Source organism: Bos indicus x Bos taurus, chromosome 16 (genome assembly GCF_003369695.1).
Source record: "Bos indicus x Bos taurus breed Angus x Brahman F1 hybrid chromosome 16, Bos_hybrid_MaternalHap_v2.0, whole genome shotgun sequence".
In the NCBI taxonomy this organism is placed as follows: Eukaryota; Metazoa; Chordata; class Mammalia; order Artiodactyla; family Bovidae; genus Bos; species Bos indicus x Bos taurus.
Window position 1 is genome coordinate 12,209,082 of NC_040091.1, and position 18,753 is coordinate 12,227,834.

General features: G+C 39.8%; 1 protein-coding gene across 1 annotated transcript in view; it reads right to left on the reverse strand.

The window, feature by feature from the left end:
- Positions 1 to 18,753, reverse strand: part of RO60 (Ro60, Y RNA binding protein) — a 31,493-nt gene that overhangs the window by 11,790 nt on the left and 950 nt on the right. Inside the window, exons 2-5 of the mRNA XM_027564413.1 lie at positions 5,447 to 6,045; positions 2,978 to 3,198; positions 2,225 to 2,371; positions 1,465 to 1,602 (exon numbers count right to left, since the gene is read on the reverse strand). Of these exons, the coding sequence (XP_027420214.1) occupies positions 1,465 to 1,602; positions 2,225 to 2,371; positions 2,978 to 3,198; positions 5,447 to 6,026 (1,086 nt within the window). The 5' untranslated portion in view covers positions 6,027 to 6,045. The remainder of the gene's footprint in view (positions 1 to 1,464; positions 1,603 to 2,224; positions 2,372 to 2,977; positions 3,199 to 5,446; positions 6,046 to 18,753) is intronic.

The window sequence follows — 18,753 nt, forward strand, 5'->3', positions numbered from 1 at the left end:
GGAACACCGGATGTCTTCTCATTTATTTATTTCTTCTTAAATTTCTTTCAGTAGTGTTTTGCAGTTTTCAGTAACTCAGTCTTACACCCCATAGTTAAATTTACTCCAAAGTTTCTCATTATTTTTGATGCTGTTGTAAATGGAATGTTTTCTTAATTTTGTTTTTGGACTGTTCATTGCTAGTGTATAGAAATACTACTGATTTTTTCCTGCTGAATTTATATCCTGCAACTCTGCTGAATCCATTTGCTAGATCTAATATTATTTTGTGGAATTTTTTAAAAAAATTCTTTTTGGTCATGCCACGTGGCATGTGGGATCTTAGTTCTCCGATCAGGGATAGAACCTGTGCCCCCTGCAGTGGAAGGGTGGAGTCCTAACTACTAGACTCCAGGGAAATCCTATTTTGTGAATTCTTTATGGTCTTCTCCATGTAAGACCTAATCATCTGAGAACATGATAGTTTTTCTCCCTTTCCAACCTGGACTGAGATTTTCCTGGTGGTTCAGCGGTTAAGATTACACTTATACTGCAGGGGGCATGGGTTCAATCCCTGGTTGAGGAACTAAGATCCTGCATGCTGCAGGAGTGGACAAAACAATTTTTATAATAAAAAATTTTTAAATGAAAATGAAAACAACCTGGATACATTTTAATATTTCTTCTCCTTTCGTAACTGCTAGAACTTCCAGTAAATGTAAATCAAAGTGGGAAAAGTGGGCATCCTGGTCTTGTTTCTGATCTTAAGGGAAAAGATTTAAATCTTTTACCCCTGAGTATGATGACAGCTGTGGGTTTTTTACACATGACCTTTATCACACTAAGGAAGCTCACTTCCATTCCTGGTTTACTGAGAGTTGTTTTTTTTTTTTAAATCAGAAAGGGTACAAGATTTTGTCAAATGCTTTTTCTGCATCAATTGAGATATCATGTGTTATCTTTTAACATGATGTTATATTACATTGATTTTTCTTATATTGTATGATCCTTGTATGTTGAGGGTGACTCTCACTTGTATACTCTCTTTAGTATGCTGCTGAATTTGGTTGCTAATACTTTGTTCAAGAGCAAGACTTTTTTAAAACCAAAAAGTTTTAACTTATGGCTCTGATATAGAATTTCCATTTGTAAAAAAGATTATTCCCTATCAAGACAGAGGACATCTACTACTGATTAATGAGGAAAACAGGACAGGAGATCAAGTCCCTAGACTCCACAGGAATGCAAATTTTTAAATTTAGTAATTTAAAACATCAAAATTTAATGGTTGATGTCTGGTTGTTGTCCAAAGGTAGAGACAAATACTTTATTCATAAGCTTATGAATATAATCATAATTATATATTCATTTTCACATGAACAGATGAATACCTAATCAAAATGGTTAAACTACTAATATCATCTTTAAAATGTGTTTCTAAATCCTAATTGGGTTTTTGTTTTCAAACAAAACTCAAACCATTACCTTAAACGTTTTATAAAAAGCGGCATCCAGAGCTTGCAGAATTTCTTCATCGGGGCGCCACTTCAGTTTTCCTCTGAGCCCATGACCTGTCTTATAAGTTTCTAACGCAATTAAAACATGAAATGGATGTATACGAGCCTAGAACATGACAGAGACAGAAAGCGAATGTCAAATTCAAGTGAAAAACAGTAATCATGTCTCTTAGATTTTTGTTATTGTTATTTGTTATTTATAGCTAATAAATTATTTTGTTATTTATAGCTAATAAATTATTTTGTTATTTGTTATTTATAGCTAACAAATCTATTTCATAAAGAGAAAAATGAGGACATATTAAACTTAGATTTCAGAGTCAATGCAATGTGGTATGATAAAAGTCTCAAAACACCTAAAAAATTCCCTGACTCCATTTCCAAAATTTAAGAGCCAGTTGTTTCAATTAGTAGTAGTTAGCAAAGGTAACCAGAGAAGGCAATGGCACCCCACTCCAGTACTCTTGCCTGGAAAATCCCATGGATAGGAGCCTGGTAGGCTGTAGTCCATGGTGTCGCTAAAAGTCGGACACGACTGAGTGACTTCACTTTCACTTTTCACTTTCTTGCATTGGAGAAGGAAATGGCAACCCACTCCAGTGTTCTTGCCTGGAGAATCCCAGGGACGGGGGAGCCTGGTGGACTGCCGTCCATGGGGTCGCACAGAGTCGGACATGACTGAATCGACTTAGCATAGCATAGCATAGCACTGCAAAGGTAACACTTACCTTTTTTAACAGTTTTTCATTACACAGCTTTTCACATACTAAAGACACTTCTGAATTTCCTGGTTCAAGCACTGAATTAGCGGTCATCTTTCCCAGATTCCTTAGTAATGCTGTGAGAGGCATTTCTTGTAACAAAGCCTTCCATACCTATTGCAATAAAATAGGTAGAAATAAAAGGAATTAAGGGGAAATGAATACATGTAACACAGACATATCAATTAATAATAGTCTTTAAGGCTTTCTTTTGGGGGTTTGGACCACTTTCTAAATAAAAATTTGTGTGGGTTGGTCAAAGGCTCATGGAACAAAGTAACCTGCTCTTTATTAGAGTAATAAAGTTAAGTACATTATATTTTGTGAAGGAACTGTATGTAAGAATTTTATTTATTTAATTAGTGAGGTAAACTAACCAATACATTTTCTGGAATGGAACTAATACTTAAAAATTGCCAACTACAGCTGGGCATTGTGCCCAGGTGTTTTAAATAAATGTTAATTTTAAGATATATTTAAAGTTTTTAGGGAATTCCCTGGCGGTCAAGGGTTAGCACTTGGCACTTTCACTGACGGGGGCCTAGGTTCAATTCCTGGTCCCCTGGTCAAGGAACTAAGATCCTACAAACCATGCAGTATGGCAAAAAAATTTTTAAGTATTAATATATGTTAAAAGCATTAGCAAAATTTATCCTTTTACTACACAGCCTAAGTTCCTCATGTTTACTCATATGCTGGAATGTATTATAACTTTCTTACCTCTTTAGACTTTAAGTGATTTGTTAGGAGATGTTCCCTAACCAGTCTGTGCTCTTCTATCAGATGAATGACTTCCAGTTCATCTTTTGTGCGCTTCACTTTCTCTACAGCCTCGAGATACTTTAATAGTTTTTCAGCCTCCACAGAAAGTGCTTTTTCTTTATACATTTCATGGACCTCTTTCCAGCCCTTTGTAATATATTTGGTGACAATAGCAAGTCCTTCAACAAAAGAAAGAATTAAAACGGCATGTAGGATTAGCAGGTAAAAAACTGGACATGTTACTGAGAACACCTTATGTGAATGACACATCTAGATACAAAGGAGTTTAAACCAGGATGCTACTTCCCATAATATGACAAACGCACCTAAGGAAATGGAGTCAACTAATTTTTGCCTATCCCATGAGGCTCTGGAGGTAAAACTCTAACCTAATGTGTTTTGAAGTCTAATGACTCCAAAGTCATTTTATTTCAGAGCTTTTTTTGGGGAAGCAATAGCAATGGAACCTTTAGTACACAGTAACTATCTCAGGTCCACATTCTCAATTCACAAATGTACAGATCTACCTCAGTTAATCTCATATTCACTTGCCCCTTTACCTGCTAAATAAACATGCATTTGTAAATTACAGAGATAAGTGAAGTGGACAGGCAGGTAGGTACCTTGTAATTTTTAATAGCTGAGAAAGTATTACAGGCCTAAATAATGTGTCCATTTCTTCTATAATTCCTTTAATAGTTGAAAAAGCTTTGGGTTGGGGGAGTGAGGAAATCTGGATTCTAGCCTATATGCATGTGTGATTATCTAAGGCCTTAGTTTCCACTTCTGTAAAACAGTGGGGGGACATAACTATCAAATTTCAAGGTCTATGGGGGGAAGGTAGGTAAAATAAATAAAAGAGGTCATTGATATAATAGTGGTCATGACTGGAGAATTAAACAATATACCTGACAGATATTTTAGTGAAATAATTGGAAAAAAAAAATTTGGCTTGGTGCTGCTACAGGAATGTATTTTCAATATAAGGTACAATATGGATTTTTAAGTAACACTGGCAAATAATTCATTTTTCCCCCTTAAAATATAGTTCAGGCCAACTAAAATACACCTCTAAGGCAGACTGAGCCTATGTGCTATTTCTGAACTCTAAATAATGTGACTAAAAGTTAATACTCACACGCAGGAACTTCTAAAGAATTGTGACTCTGCTGTCTTACACATCTTAATGTGAAATCTGGAATTCCTGACAGTCCTGTCGTTGGGACTATGTGCTTTCACTGCAGGGGGTATGGATTCAATTCCTCATGGGGGAACCAAGATCCCACAAGCTACATGGTACCCAAATAAATAAATATAACAAGGATGTAATTTCTAATAAAAAATCAAAATATACATGTGTTTATGTATATAAATATTTACAGTAATTTATTGCTTAAATTTCATTTGAAAAAGTTCATTTGTAGTTTTAGAAAAAAGTGGTGAAACAGGAACTACTGAGGAGATTTCATGTATGAAGACATCACCACACAAGATGTGTAGGAAGGAGGAGAAGCAACCAACACTGCCCTTTACTTGTGTCAGAAACTGTGTCTAAGTACTCTGATATACACTACCACTGTTAGTCACAATAATTTCAAGGGCTATTCCCTTTCTACCTTTTTTTAATAGATGAAGATACAGAAACTCGGACAGGTTCAGTTACTTGGTTTATGGACACACACTAATAAGTAGAACTGAAATCTGAACTCCTCTGAGGGGCTGTCATTTCAAGTTTCACCTCTGCTGTAAGAAAAAATGTCAACTTTGCACATGTTCATTTTGTGAGTGTTCACATTCAAAATTAATCCTGTGCAAAAGTTTTTCTTATTTCCCTTCTAAGGACTAAAGAGTCATTGTAGATCCAAATAACTTCTCAAAAGTCTCTTCTCATAGACACAGAAAAACTGCCCCAAGTTACCATGACCTCTGGATGACTGCTTGAAGACAGTCTGTTAAGTTCAGCACTACTTCAGGTAGCCTTTAGGTTCCATGGAATGTATGTCCAAGGATGTGCTTAGTTGCTCAGTTGTGTCCGACTCGACTGTAGGCCACCAGGCTCCTCTGTCCATGGGATTTTCCAGGCTAGAATACTGGAGTGGGTTGCCATTCCCTACTCCAGGGCATCTTCCTGACCCAGGGATTGAACCTGCATCTCCTGCACTGGCTGGTGGATTCTTTACCACTAAGCCACATAGGAAGCCCCAAGATTTAGAATATCAACCTGCAAATCTGTCATTTGATTCTTAATCATTAATGTGTAGGTGTTTAATTCCAGGTTGGCATTAAACATATGAATTAGTCAATCAGTGTCTTGAGACTGAAAGACTATTTCTAGAAAATATTACACAATTGTCTGATGACAAATACAAATTTGCCATTTACTGGATATCTGTACCTCACCTGTCGCCATGAAGATCTCATACTTACCTTCACTGGAAGGTTTAAGATGTGACAATCTTAACAGATCTTTGTGAGACCAGCCGTTTCTTTGTTTGTATTTTGTAACTGCCAGGGCGAGGGCCATGCCACCCTTTTCATTATACCAGTCTGCTACAGCTTTCCGGAGGGCACGACCCCACATGCCACACTTCATGCTTTCCTTCAGATCTTTCTTAAACTGGATAAAAGTAAACAGGTGTGTAGGGATGCGACAAACTTCAGGAACAGCTTTGAAGGCGGCTTGTTTGGTGCTTATGTCAGAACACTGGGAGCAAATGGCGAGGGCAAAGAGCGTGGGTTCCTGCTTTGCGGTTCTGCCTTCTTGACTAAAGGATTTTATTTCCTGTATCACTTCACATCCTCTACCATCTTCAATCAATCTGATTAAAGCTTCGGCATTCTCAAGGCCCAGCTTCTGTTCTTTGATATAGTAAGTCCCACCTTCAGAACCAAAACATAAGAACCGGTGTAGCCGATTCATATCAGTGACTTGCCACACATATCCGCCTTCGGAATTAGCTATCTGCTTCTCATTCAGTGGCTGCATTTGGTTTACAGATTCCTCCATTTTTCTGTCTTTAGGAAGCCTATCAAAAAGCAAAATGTTATTACAAGAAAATAATAGAATTCTGTCTCATGGAAACTACAATTTAACAGAAAAACTTGTAATCACCTTTAAAAATCCAGATGCATTAACAGAATTATCTTGGAATTTTTTTGAAAAATACAAATGCCCAAAGTGAAAGTCGCTCAGTTGTGTCCGACTCTTTGAGACCCAATGGGCTATACAATCCATGGAATTCTCCAGGCCAGAATACTGGAGTGAGTAGCCTATCCCTTCTCCAGGGGATCTTCCCAACCCAGAATCGAAGCGGGGTCTCCTGCATTGCAGGTGGATTCTTTACCAACCGAGCTATGAGGGAAGCCCCACTATCACTATTTTCCCCAGGAAAAAAACCCAAAATTTACAGCTAGATAGAAATGATAAGATTATAAAAAGGAAAACCGTTTATTAATCTAGGCTTATTGAAATCTGCCATGAAATATTTTAATTTAAAAATATTGTTTAAGTAAGTTATGGTATGACGATCAGAAGTGACAGTCAAGAAGTTGCATTTTTGATGTAGTTTGCTGCTGCAGAGTCTGAGCAGGCAGCTAGGGTGGAGTCCAGAGGAGCAGAGGGAGAGGAGAAGGGGTGGGGGCGGGGCAGTAATGGTCTCTGACGCAGTGACTGCAGACAAGCTCTTCTTGTGTACCCAACATCTGTTCCTCCCTCCTCTTTTCTAACTATTATCCTCTTTCTGGTAGTCATATCCTTCAGGGGACATTCCCCAGCCCCAAGGGATGAATCTGGATTGCTCTAAACAGTGGTTCTCATAGTCTATGGGCATCAGAATTACTCGAAGTGCTAGTTTAAACATAAAATGATGGGTCCCATTCGCCCCATCCCCTCCTAGTTTCTTTCACAATTCAGAATGTCTGGCTGAGGCCTGAGTTTTGGTACCAGTTATGAGTCCCCAGGTGATGTTCTCAATCCTCTTGCCATGTGACTGGTACAGGTATTGGGCAAGTATCACAGCTCCTGCCAGTGAGACACAATAAATCTGCTGGTAATACTTCGGAGGTCTCCTTCCCTCTTAAAAAGGGGCCTGGACTCTTAAAAAGGCATGTTCTCTAAAAGAAACAAAAGAGCTATATATAGAAAACTATAAAACACTGATGAAAGAAATCAAAGATGACACAAATAGATGGAGAAATATACCATGTTCATGGATTGGAAGAATCAATACAGTGAAAATGAGTATACCCAAGGCAATCTATAGATTCATTGCGATCCTTATCAAGCTACCAATGGTATTTTTCAGAGAACTAGAACAAATATTTCACTATTTGTATGGAAACACCAAAAAAACCTCAAATAGCCAAAGCAATCTTAAGAAAGAAGAATGGAACTGGAGGAATCAACATGCCTGACTTCAGACTATACTACAAAGCTACAGTCATCAAGATAGTATGGTACTGGCACAAAGACAGAAATATAGATCAATGGAACAGAATAGAAAGCCCAGAGATGAATCCACACAACTACAGATGCCTTATCTTCGACAAAGGAGGCAAGAATATACAATGGAGAAAAGACAATCTCTTTAACAAGTGGTGCTGGGAAAACTGGTCAACCACCTGTAAAAGAAAGAAACTACAAAACGTTCTAATACCAAACACAAAAATTAACTCAAAATGGATTAAAGATCTAAATGTAAGACCAGAAACTATAAACTCCTAGAGGAAAACATAGACAAAACACTCTCTGACATAAACCACAGCAAGTCCTCTATGACCCACCTCCCAGAGTAATGGAAATAAAAGCAAAAATAAACAAATGGGACCTAATTAAACTTAAAAGCTTTTGCACAACAAAGAAAACTATAAGTCAGCCTTCAGATGGGAGAAAATAATGCCAAATGAAGCAACTGACAAAAAATTAATCTCTAAAATATACAAGTAGCTCATGCAGCTCAATACCAGGAAAATAAACAACCCAATCAAAAAATGGGCCAAAGAACTAAACAGACATTTCTCCAAAGAAGACATACAGATGGCTCACACACACATGAAAAGATGCTAAACATCACTCATTATCAGAGAAATGCATATCAAAACCACAATGAGGTACCATCTCATGCCAGTCAGAATGGTTGCTATCAAAGTCTACAAATAATAAATGCTGGAGAGGGTGTGGAGAAAAGGAAACCTTCTTACACTGATGGTGGGAATGCAAACTAGTGCAGCCACTATGGAGAACAGTGTAGAGATTCCTTTAAAAACTGGAACAGAACTGCCATACGACCCAGCAATCCCACTGCTGGGCATATACACTGAGGAAACCAGAATTGAAAGAGACACATGTGCCCCAATGTTCATCATAGCACTGTTTACAATAACCAGGACATGGAAGCAACCTAGATGTCCATCAGCAGACGAATGGATAAGAAAACTGTGGTACACACACACAATGGAATATTCAGTTCAGTTTAGGTGCTCAGTCGTGTCCGACTCTTTGCAACTCCATGAATCGCAGCACGCCAGGCCTCCCTGTCCATCACCAACTCCCGGAGTTCACTCAAACTCACGTCCATCGAGTCAGTGATGCCATCCAGCCATCTCATCCTCTGTCATCCCCTTCTCCTCCTGCCCCCAATCCCTCCCAGCATCAAAGTCTTTTCCAATGAGTCAGCTCTTCTCATGAGGTGGCCAAAGTACTGGAGTTTCAGCTTTAGCATCATTCCTTTCAAAGAACACCTAGGGCTAATCTCCTTTAGAATGGACTGGTTGGATCTCCTTGCAGTCCAAGGGACTCTCAAGAGTCTTCTCCAACACCACAGTTCAAAAGCATCAATTCTTTGGCGCTCAGCCTTCTTCACAGTCCAACTCTCACATCCATACATGACCACAGGAAAAACCATAGCCTTGACTAGATGGACCTTTGTTGGCAAAGTAATGTCTCTGCTTTTGAATATGCTATCTAGGTTGGACATAACTTTCCTTCCAAGGAGTAAGCTCAGCTATTAAAAAGCGCATTTGAGTCAGTTCTAATGAGGTGGATGAAACTGGAGCCTATTATACAGAATGAAGTAAGTCAGAAAGAAAAACACCAACACGATATATTAATGCATATATGTGGAATTTAGAAAGACAGCAATGATGACCCTATGTGCAAGACAGCAAAAGAGACACAGATATAAAGAACAGACTTTTGGATTCTGTGGGAGAAGCCAAGGGTGGGATGATTTGAGACAATAGCATTGAAACATGTATATTACCATATGTGAAACAGACGACCAGTCCAAGCTCGATGCATGAAACAGGGCACTCAAAGCCGGTGCACTGCAACAACCCAGAGGAATGGGATGAGAAGGGAGGTGGGACACATGTACTCCTGTGACTGATTCATGTCAATGTATGGCAAAACCCACAATATTGTAAAGTAAATACAAGTAAATCCAATTAAAATAAATTAATAAAAAAAGGAAAATAAAAAAGGCATGCTCTTTCTGCTTTGAGATTTGCAGCACATGATGCCTGAAGTGGTGTCCGCTATCTTGAATCATGGGGGAGCCAGTTTAAGATGACATACAAATAAGGATGGCAGAGCCAGAAAAGATTTAAAAAAAAAAAAAAAAAAAGAGCCTAGGCCATTGATACTATCAAGTTACCTGGAACTTAGAAATGTATTAATATATCATAGTGTGTTAGTGTTAGCTGCTTAGTTGTGTCTGACTCTTTGCAACCCCATGGACCATAGCCCACCAGGCTCCTCTATTCATGGGATTTTTCCAGGCAAGAATACTGGAGTGGGTTCCCATTTCCTTCTCCAGGGGATCTTCCCAACCCAGGAATCAAACCTAGGTCTCCTGCATTGCAGGCAGATTCTTTACTCTGAGCCACCGGGGAAGCCTAATGTATCTTTACTGTTTAAATTGTTGATAGGTTTTCTGTTACCTGTAGCTGAGAGCATTCTGATTAACATCCTGATCAACAGTGCTCATTTAGTTTGTGTCATCTGTAACTACCCACTTTTTCCTCCTTCCATTATCTCTAAAGCCACTAGAACTGACTGACTGGCAGCAGTATCACTTTTTATCTTCCTAATAGAGTAACCACAATCATCCACTGCTTTCCACTGCTGTTCTCTCTACAAGTGTTTACTCTCAGGTCTCCTGCCTGCACCACTACAGTGCACTGGGCTTCTCCCCATGGCCAACACCACAGTGACACAGCCAACAAAATCCTCAACCAGCATTTACTACATACTATGTGTAAGGCATGAAGGAAATTTCTGTTCCATTAAAAATAAGATTTTCAAAACTTTTCCTGCCCTCAGGGAAATCAGTCTGTATGATGTGGTAGAAATTTATTTATACCTCAATTTATATACAATTATGCACAACTTTATATCCAATTGATAAAGCACTTGTAATCAAGTGCTTTAATAGAAAAGTGAATAAACAGAGGAGGATAAACTAATGCTGTCTCAATAATCCAAGAAGGCTGAAAAACTGGTATATAAAGTTTGGGGAATGCATTCCAGTAAGGGGTATCTGTAATCTTGCTCTGTGTCTTTAAAGTTTAGAAAAGGAAGTAAGAATACTGCAAAGCAATGTTGACAAGTAAGGCAGTAAAATAAAGCAAAAGAAAAAAAATTTTGAAGATGATAAAAGCTTGAGCATGTTTATATACTGTAGGGAAGGCTAAAGATAGAATCCTGGTGAATATCAACAATTAAAAGCTAAGGACAAAAGGGTCCTTTGAAGGAGAAATAGGAGAGGCCCACAGACTTTAAATCAAGAGGAAGTGATTATCATAGATCATAACAGAGAATTTCACGGAGTGAATGGCTGGTAATGTCAAACACTTGGTAATCAAGTAAATAAGGCTGAAATTGGCAACAGGAATGCTGAAGAGAGGCAATCGCAGCAAGAAACAGCTGGATTCCAGTGTGGTGAAGAGGGCACACAGCAAGGAAGAGCCTTCACGGGTAAATGCTCTTTTATAGAAGGAAAGTTATAAAGGCAAGAGAAAAGCGAAGGTGGGACATAGAGGAAAAATCTTTTCACCTTTTCAGATGAGAGGACAGGAGGCTGAGGTTGGAAGTTTAATTTGGACAGTTGAAGGCAGTGGAGGAAGGGTGTTTAGTGAGGCAATGAGATCCCTGAAAGCTGCTCAGAGCATCCACGTGGAGACTGGCCTTGACAGCAAAAGAGCTATCCCTTTCCCTAAGGGTGATGGGGACGGGTAAGGGCCCCTCTGAGGGAGAAAGAGAAACAAGGAAATGACTGCGTTCCCAGTGGGGAAGTAAGTCTGGTGACTAGGACTGGGTCTCAGAGCGGGGAACACACAGTGCTTGGGAGAAGGTAGGTAAGGAGTAAATGGGAGAAAGCCTCACGTTCTGAATATAACTGAGGGGGACAGAGATTTGGATTGTGTGGAAATAGCAGTGTCAGTATTTCAATACGGCTCTGATACAAAGAAGATCAGCTCTGGGATTTCTTTGGAAGGACTGATGCTGAAGCTGAAACTCCAGAACATTGGCCACCTCATGCAAAGAGTTGACTCATTGGAAAAGACTGATGCTGGGAGGGATTGGGGGCAGGAGGAGAAGGGGATGACAGAGGATGAGATGGCTGGATGGGATCACTGACTCGATGGACATGAGTCTAAGTGAACTCCGGGAGTTGGTGATGGACAGGGAGGCCTGGTGTGCTGTGATTCATGGAGTTGCAAAGAGTCAGACACGACTTAGCAACTGAACTGAACTGAACTGATACAAAGTAGTGAATGTCAGGGCAGGCCTCGGCCTCAAGTGGTGTCCTCAGGTGGTGTCGGAGAGGCGGTGGTCATATTCTATCAGTCACTGGGGACTGATTTACAGTGACTGAGAGCAGCACAGGCTGAAACTCCTGGTGTAGTGGATGGTGCTTTTTCTATGTATTCTTAACCTCTTTTCAGCATGGCATTTACCTCTTCTTTTCAATCCAAAAAGACTAACTGCCTTCTCAAAGACTGATAACATTAATCACTAATTCTAGTAGAAATTATTATTTTGATTTTTATACTGCATTTGACATTACTGGCCTCTCCTTTAGATTTTACAAAAACTCTCTCTGGTGTTACTTCAACCAGGCCATTCTTGCTTACTAGTTATGTTTGTTGGATGAGTGTGAAATGACATTCAATTATCAGATTATACTACTACCCCAGCTTTCCTGCACCAAGGTCCCGGTGGTGAGTCCAAGGTCCCAGTATAAACCTAAAACCCCCTCCTTTCCAAGTTTTCCCTTGTATTATATTCTTTGTGACACACCCAGCTAACATAATGGTTCCCTTGAGAGTGGGGACCAGGTCTTACTTGTGTATCACTCCTCTAGAATATCATTTTTAAATAATTACTAATATATATTTAAGAATAACTAAGCAGGGCTTCCCTGGTAGTTCAGCTGGTAAAGAATCTGCCTACAATGCAGGAGAACCCAGTTTGATTCCTGGGTTGGGAATGTCCCCTAGTGGAGGGCATGCTAAACCACTCTAGTATTCTTGCCTGGAGAATCCCTATGGACAGAAGAGCCTGGTGGGCTACAGTCCATGGGGTCACAAAGGGTTGGACATGACTGAGCAACTAAGCACAGGACAGCACCAGTAACATTAAAGTTGATTTCTCTGAACCATTTATCTAAGTATTATGCATGACTTGCTTTTCTTTCCTGTAACATTTACTTTAAAAATAAGTCTCAATGCATACAATTAAAAACATAATTCTTTAACATAAATTCTGTAATCAGAATAAAATAATAAATGTACTATATGCAGGTAACAGAAATACAGTTAAGAAAAATAAAACATGAAAAAGTTACAAAGTAATGAGTTCTGAGTAAAATAGTCATCTGAGGATAGTATTTCTCTGTAAATTCTTCTAATATGTTTAATATTAGGTATTCAAGTATCTTTTGTACACCAAGCAGCAAAATGAACTTTAATTCTAGGGAAGATGCCTGAAAAAGAAATGTAATTTTTATAATTCCTATTATAAGAAATGAAATTACTTATTCATAGCTGTACCAATGGAATCTTCCCTTAAGTCTTACATTAATGACAACTCTGACCATGTATCTTTTCAATATTTCTGCAAGAGAAACTGTTCACTTTTTTCATATGCTTCTGTGAAAGTACTTTCCAGGATGCAACATAAAACATTAACAGCTATGGTACATGTCTACTTGCTTGTGTAGATATACCAGAGTCAGAATGTTTGGCAGCATATTCCAAGCTACTCTGTCACTGAACCTGCAATAGAAATTAACTTTAAAATTGGCTAGGTGGAGACCAGTCCTGGGTGTTCATTGGAAGGACTGATGCTGAGGCTGAAACTCCAATACTTTGGCCACCTGATGCAAAGAGTTGACTCATTGGAAAAGATCCTCATGCTGGGAGGGATTGGGGGCAGGAGGAGAAGGGGACGACAGAGGATGAGATGGCTGGATGGCATCACTGACTCGACGGACGTGAGTCTCAGTGAACTCCGGGAGTTGGTGATGGACAGGGAGGCCTGGCGTGCTACAATTCTTGGGGTTGCAGAGTCAGATATGACTGAGCGACTGGACTGAACTGAACTGCGGTGATAAAACACAGTGGTATAATAATATTTGGTTTTTGTGGGAGGTACGGACTACTGGGGGGAGGGGCTTCCCAGGTGGTGATAGTGATAAAGAACAAGCCTACCACCAATGCAGAAGGTTTGAGACCTGGGTTCAATCCCTGGAGAATCCCATGGACAGAGGAGCCTGGAAGGCTACAGCCCATAAAGTGGAAAAGAGTCGGACAAGACTGAAGCAACTCAGCACACACGCAGACTTCTGGGTATAAGACAGGCTACAATGATGTATTGTACAACACCGGGAATATAGCCAATATTTTGTAACAACTATAAACGGACTGTAACCTTTAAAAGTATTAGACTATCTGGTTTTTGTCCATGAGTCTCAAAAGGCTTCAAAAACCACTTGGGGTTTATATTAAAAAAAAAAAAAAAACACCTCAAAAATATACATGCATCCAATGTTCACAGCAGCGTTATTTACAATTGCCAAGGTATGGAAGCAACCTAAGTGTCCATCAACAGATGAATGAATAAATAACATGTGGTGTATGTATATACAATGGAATACAACTCAGTCATAAACCATAAAAAGGAATGAAAATTTGCCATTTTCAGCAACATGGGTGGACTTGGAGGGCATTATGCTACATGAAGTAAGACAAAGACAAATATTGTATGGTATCACTTATGTGGACTCTAAAAAATACAACAAACTAGTGAATGAAGAAACAATAAACAGGTTCACAGATATGAAGAATAAACTAGTGGTTACCGGTGGGGGGAGAGAAGGGGAGAGGCACAATACAGGTATAAAGGATGTATAAAGAGAATTATTATGAGATTATATGAAATCATGTGTGTGAAACTTAAAAATTGTAAAGCGGCATAGAATTTAAAGAATCTTTTATTCAAAACAATGTTAACAACAACAAAAAAAACCTTGCAATATCCTGATTGATGGGTGTCTTTGTTATGCTAATGAGAGGGCTCTTTCTAGGCCTTTGGATTGCTTCCAGATAGGATCACCATAAAGACCAACAGTCTGATTAGAAGGCTGGAACTCTGGACCAGATCATCCTCCCAGGAGGGGAGGGCGGCAGAACACTGGGCTCAACCATGTGGTCAATGAATTCATCAATCCTGCTTACTTATAAGACCGCCATACACAAACTGCAGACCCCCAACTTCAGCACAGAGTCCAAGTCAGTACTGGTGGGGTGCCGTGCCAGGACTGCACAAACAGAAGGGATCCTACTGCTGCCTCCAGACTGGCCTGGGCGTGTCCTCCATTTGGCTGTTTGAACTGCATCCTTTTAAATAAAACTGTAATCGTAAGGCTGGTGCTTTCAGGGAGTTGAGTCATCCAGGTGAACTACTGACCCTGAGAGGGTTGCGGGACGTCCACCTGGGCAGGCAGAAGTGTGGGGAGACTGGGGCCCTCCCAGAAGCTGCTATCTGAAGGAAGGGCAATCTGTTGGGAGTTCTGCCCTTTAACTTGGGAGATCTGATGGAACCGTACTCTGGAATGGAACTGAGGTGAAATGAATGTAAGGCACTGAGGTGACATCAGAGACTTGATCTCAAAACACAGACACCAAAGGCATAAGTGACAAAAGGAAAAAGGACAGGCTTGCATCAAAATTTAAAACTGTGTTTCAAAAGATACCACAAAGAAAGCAGAGAGACATCCCAGAGAAAGGGGGAAAACACTTGCAAATCATACATGATAAGGAATTTGTGTCTATAATATAGAGGGCATTCATAACTACATGATAAAATGATAAACGCCCCAATTAAAAAACAGGCTAAGAGTCTATATAGGTGTTTCTTCAAAGAAGATATACAAATGGCCAACACGCACAAAAAATGCTGAGTATCACTGGTCATCAGCAAATAAAAACTGCAATGAGATATCATTTCACATGTACCAGAATGGCTACAATCAAAAGGACAATAATAAGCAGCATTGTGAGGATCTGGAGAAATTAGAACCTTCATACCCCGCTGGTGGAATGTAGAATGTTGGATCATATGATATCTCTATATTTAACCTTTCGTGGGATTGCTAGATTCCTCTCTAAAGTGTAAGGGGTTTCTTTTTGGGGATGATGAAAATGTTCTGAAATTAGATAGTGGTAACGATTACACAACTGTGTGTGTGTGTGCAACAACTCTGAATATACTAAAACTCCTTGAATGGGATGTGTGAAGTCTATCTCAGAAATGTTATTTAAAAAAATTTTTTAAATTGACTAGGCAAAATATATTTGTGAAGTTATTTAAAAAGATAAGCATTCAAATGATATTTAACCCTACTTTTTTTATATTTGTCTTTAGAAAGCAATTTGAGATACACACAGACATATATATGTGTGTGTGTGTGTGTGTTGTTGTTTAATTGCTAAGTCATGACCTACTCTTTTGTGATGCCATGGACTGTAGCATGCTAGGCTCCTCTGTCCATGGGATTTCCCAGCCAAGAATACTGGAATGTATTGCCATTTCCTTCTCCAGGGGATCTTCCTCATCCAGGGATTGAGCCCATGTCTCCTGTATTGGCAGGCGGATTCTTTACCACTGAACCACCTGGGAAGCCCATATGTGTGTGTGTGCGTGTGTGTATGTGTATATATATATATATATATATATATATAAAAATATATATGTGTGTGTGTGTGTATGATGAGATGGGTGGATGGCATCACTGACTTGATGGACATGAGTTTGAGCAAGTTCCAGGAGTTGGTGATGGACAGAGAAGCCTGGAGAGCTGCAGTCCATGGGGCTGCAAAAGAGTTGGACACGATTGAGAGGCTAAACTGATATATAAACACATATGTGTATTTATATATATATATATATATATACACACACATACATATGCTGCTGCTGCTAAGTCACTTCAGTCGTGTCCGACTCTGTGCGACCCCATAGACGGCAGCCCACCAGGCTCCCCCGTCCCTGGGATTCTCCAGGCAAGAACACTCAAGTGGGTTGCCATTTCCTTCTCCAATGCAGGAAAGTGAAGAGTGAAAGTGAAGTCGCTCAGTCATGTCCGACTCTTCGCGACCCCATGGACTGCAGCCCACCAGGCTCTTCTGTCCATGGGATTTTCCACCAAGAGTACTGGAGTGGGGTGCCATTGCCTTCTCCACACATACATATATAGGACCTTAATTTCTTCCTTCCCCAACTGCTTTCATCGCCCTTCTCAAAGCTTAAGCTCCAGTGTCAGTGGTTTAGAAGGCAGTTGGGGAGTGAGTTAGGTCAGAGCCTGGTCATCAGTTAATCCACTCCTGAACATCCAAGTGTTATAAATCCAGATTAACAAAGACAGTTAATTCTTCTTTCAGCTGGACTGACATACCCAGTATTCTTAAAGCACACCCCTCCAAAGAAATTTAATACAGCTTAAGTTTTATTAAACTTCTATAAATTAAAATTTGGGGAAGCAATCAAACAAATCACAATGTTACTAAAAGCACAGCCACATTTTGAAATTGGTTGTGGTTCTCTTTTTCCTAATTTTAAATGCAAAATCAGTGAATGCTAGTAATACACAGTATGTAATAGCATTTATTTCTGCTTCTCATTCACTGGAACTAGAACAACTATTGAAGCTGAAGCTCCAACACTTTGGCCACCTGATGCGAAGAGCTGACTCACTGGAAAAGACCCTGATGCTGGGAAAGATTGAAGGCAGGAGAAAGGGATGACAGAGGATGAGATGGTTGACATCACTGACTCAATGGACATGAGTCTGAGCAAACTCCAAGAGACGGTGAAGGACAGGGAAGCCTGGTGTGCTGCAGTCCATGGGGTTACAAAGAGTCAGACAAGAACAACTATAGTACCTTTTAACAATGCTAATACATGATTTCTAAGCATTCCTACATTTTTCTTAAAAGTACACATCTAAGTATCTTTCCAAAGTCTCTTGATCATTTGTTACTTGAAAAGGCTCCCTTTCATCCCAAGAGGTCAAACAAGTTTGTAGCTTACTCCTTTTTAAATGAAGTCAAAACTGACTTACACCTATGAGAGAGAGCAAGATAGTTTGGAAAAGAGAGAATACTGCAAAACCTGGGGCCACACGTTCAGATAACTGTATCACTCAGACTGGTAATGGACATGAGTGGATCAAGTCAAGTGTGATGTAATAAAAAGCAGTGAACAGTAGGAGACATAACAGCATGATATCCTGAAGGCACGCCCTTTCAGCCAACTGGTCAACATGTAGTAAGGGCCTTGTAATTCCAGATCCTCTCATTTTGCCCAAAGACCCAGAAATCTGGATTTTTATGTGAACTCTTAGGATTAAATCTTAACAATATAACTAAGGAAATTTGACCTCCATCCCTTTTCTGATTACTTATAGGTTCTGTCAAGGGCTAATTTTCAGTTTGGTCTCTACAACAGGCACCACGTTGAGCAGAGTGAGTATCAAATGTTAGTTTTGCTGTATTTACTTAGCACAGAAGTTCTAAGTTCTATTGCAAGTTCACAGCAATCCTGCAGATTAAAAAGTAACACAAATGACTGCAAACAGCCCTGGGGTCTGATGACACTCATTCTAGGTGTCATAAGGAAATAAGCCTAGACTCCTCGCCTCACAAACTTTCCCATTTAAGTATACTTAGCAGAACTGCCAGGGACGGGGGAGCCTGGTGGCTGCCGTCTATGGGGTCGCACAGAGTCGGACACGACTGAAGCCACTTAGCAGCAGCAGCAGCAGAACTCCGCCCCCCTCCCCCCACCAGCTTGAGGACAGTCTTTCAGGTATAAACTCCCAAGAAAGATTCCCCCCCAAAATTTTAAATCTAACACCTGACACAAACTTGGGCTTCTACTCCATAATACAACCATGTCTGTCTTAATATTAAAGCTGTCCCGCTGTTTCTCAATAAAATATATCACGTTTATTTTGTGGCTTCACACAACCCTGTAGGACAAAGTTCCCTTATTCCAGGTCCACCAAGCTGAGAAGCAAAGAATCAGAGTTTTACCAAGTAAAGCTTTTTTTTCCCCCTTGAAAGTCAAGGGCCTCTCCTGGAACTCAGAGATTCAGGGAGTGATGCATAATTAATACCACCCTTAAACACTTTATCTTAACATCAGTATTCTGCAAGGGCTTGGTGAAGAA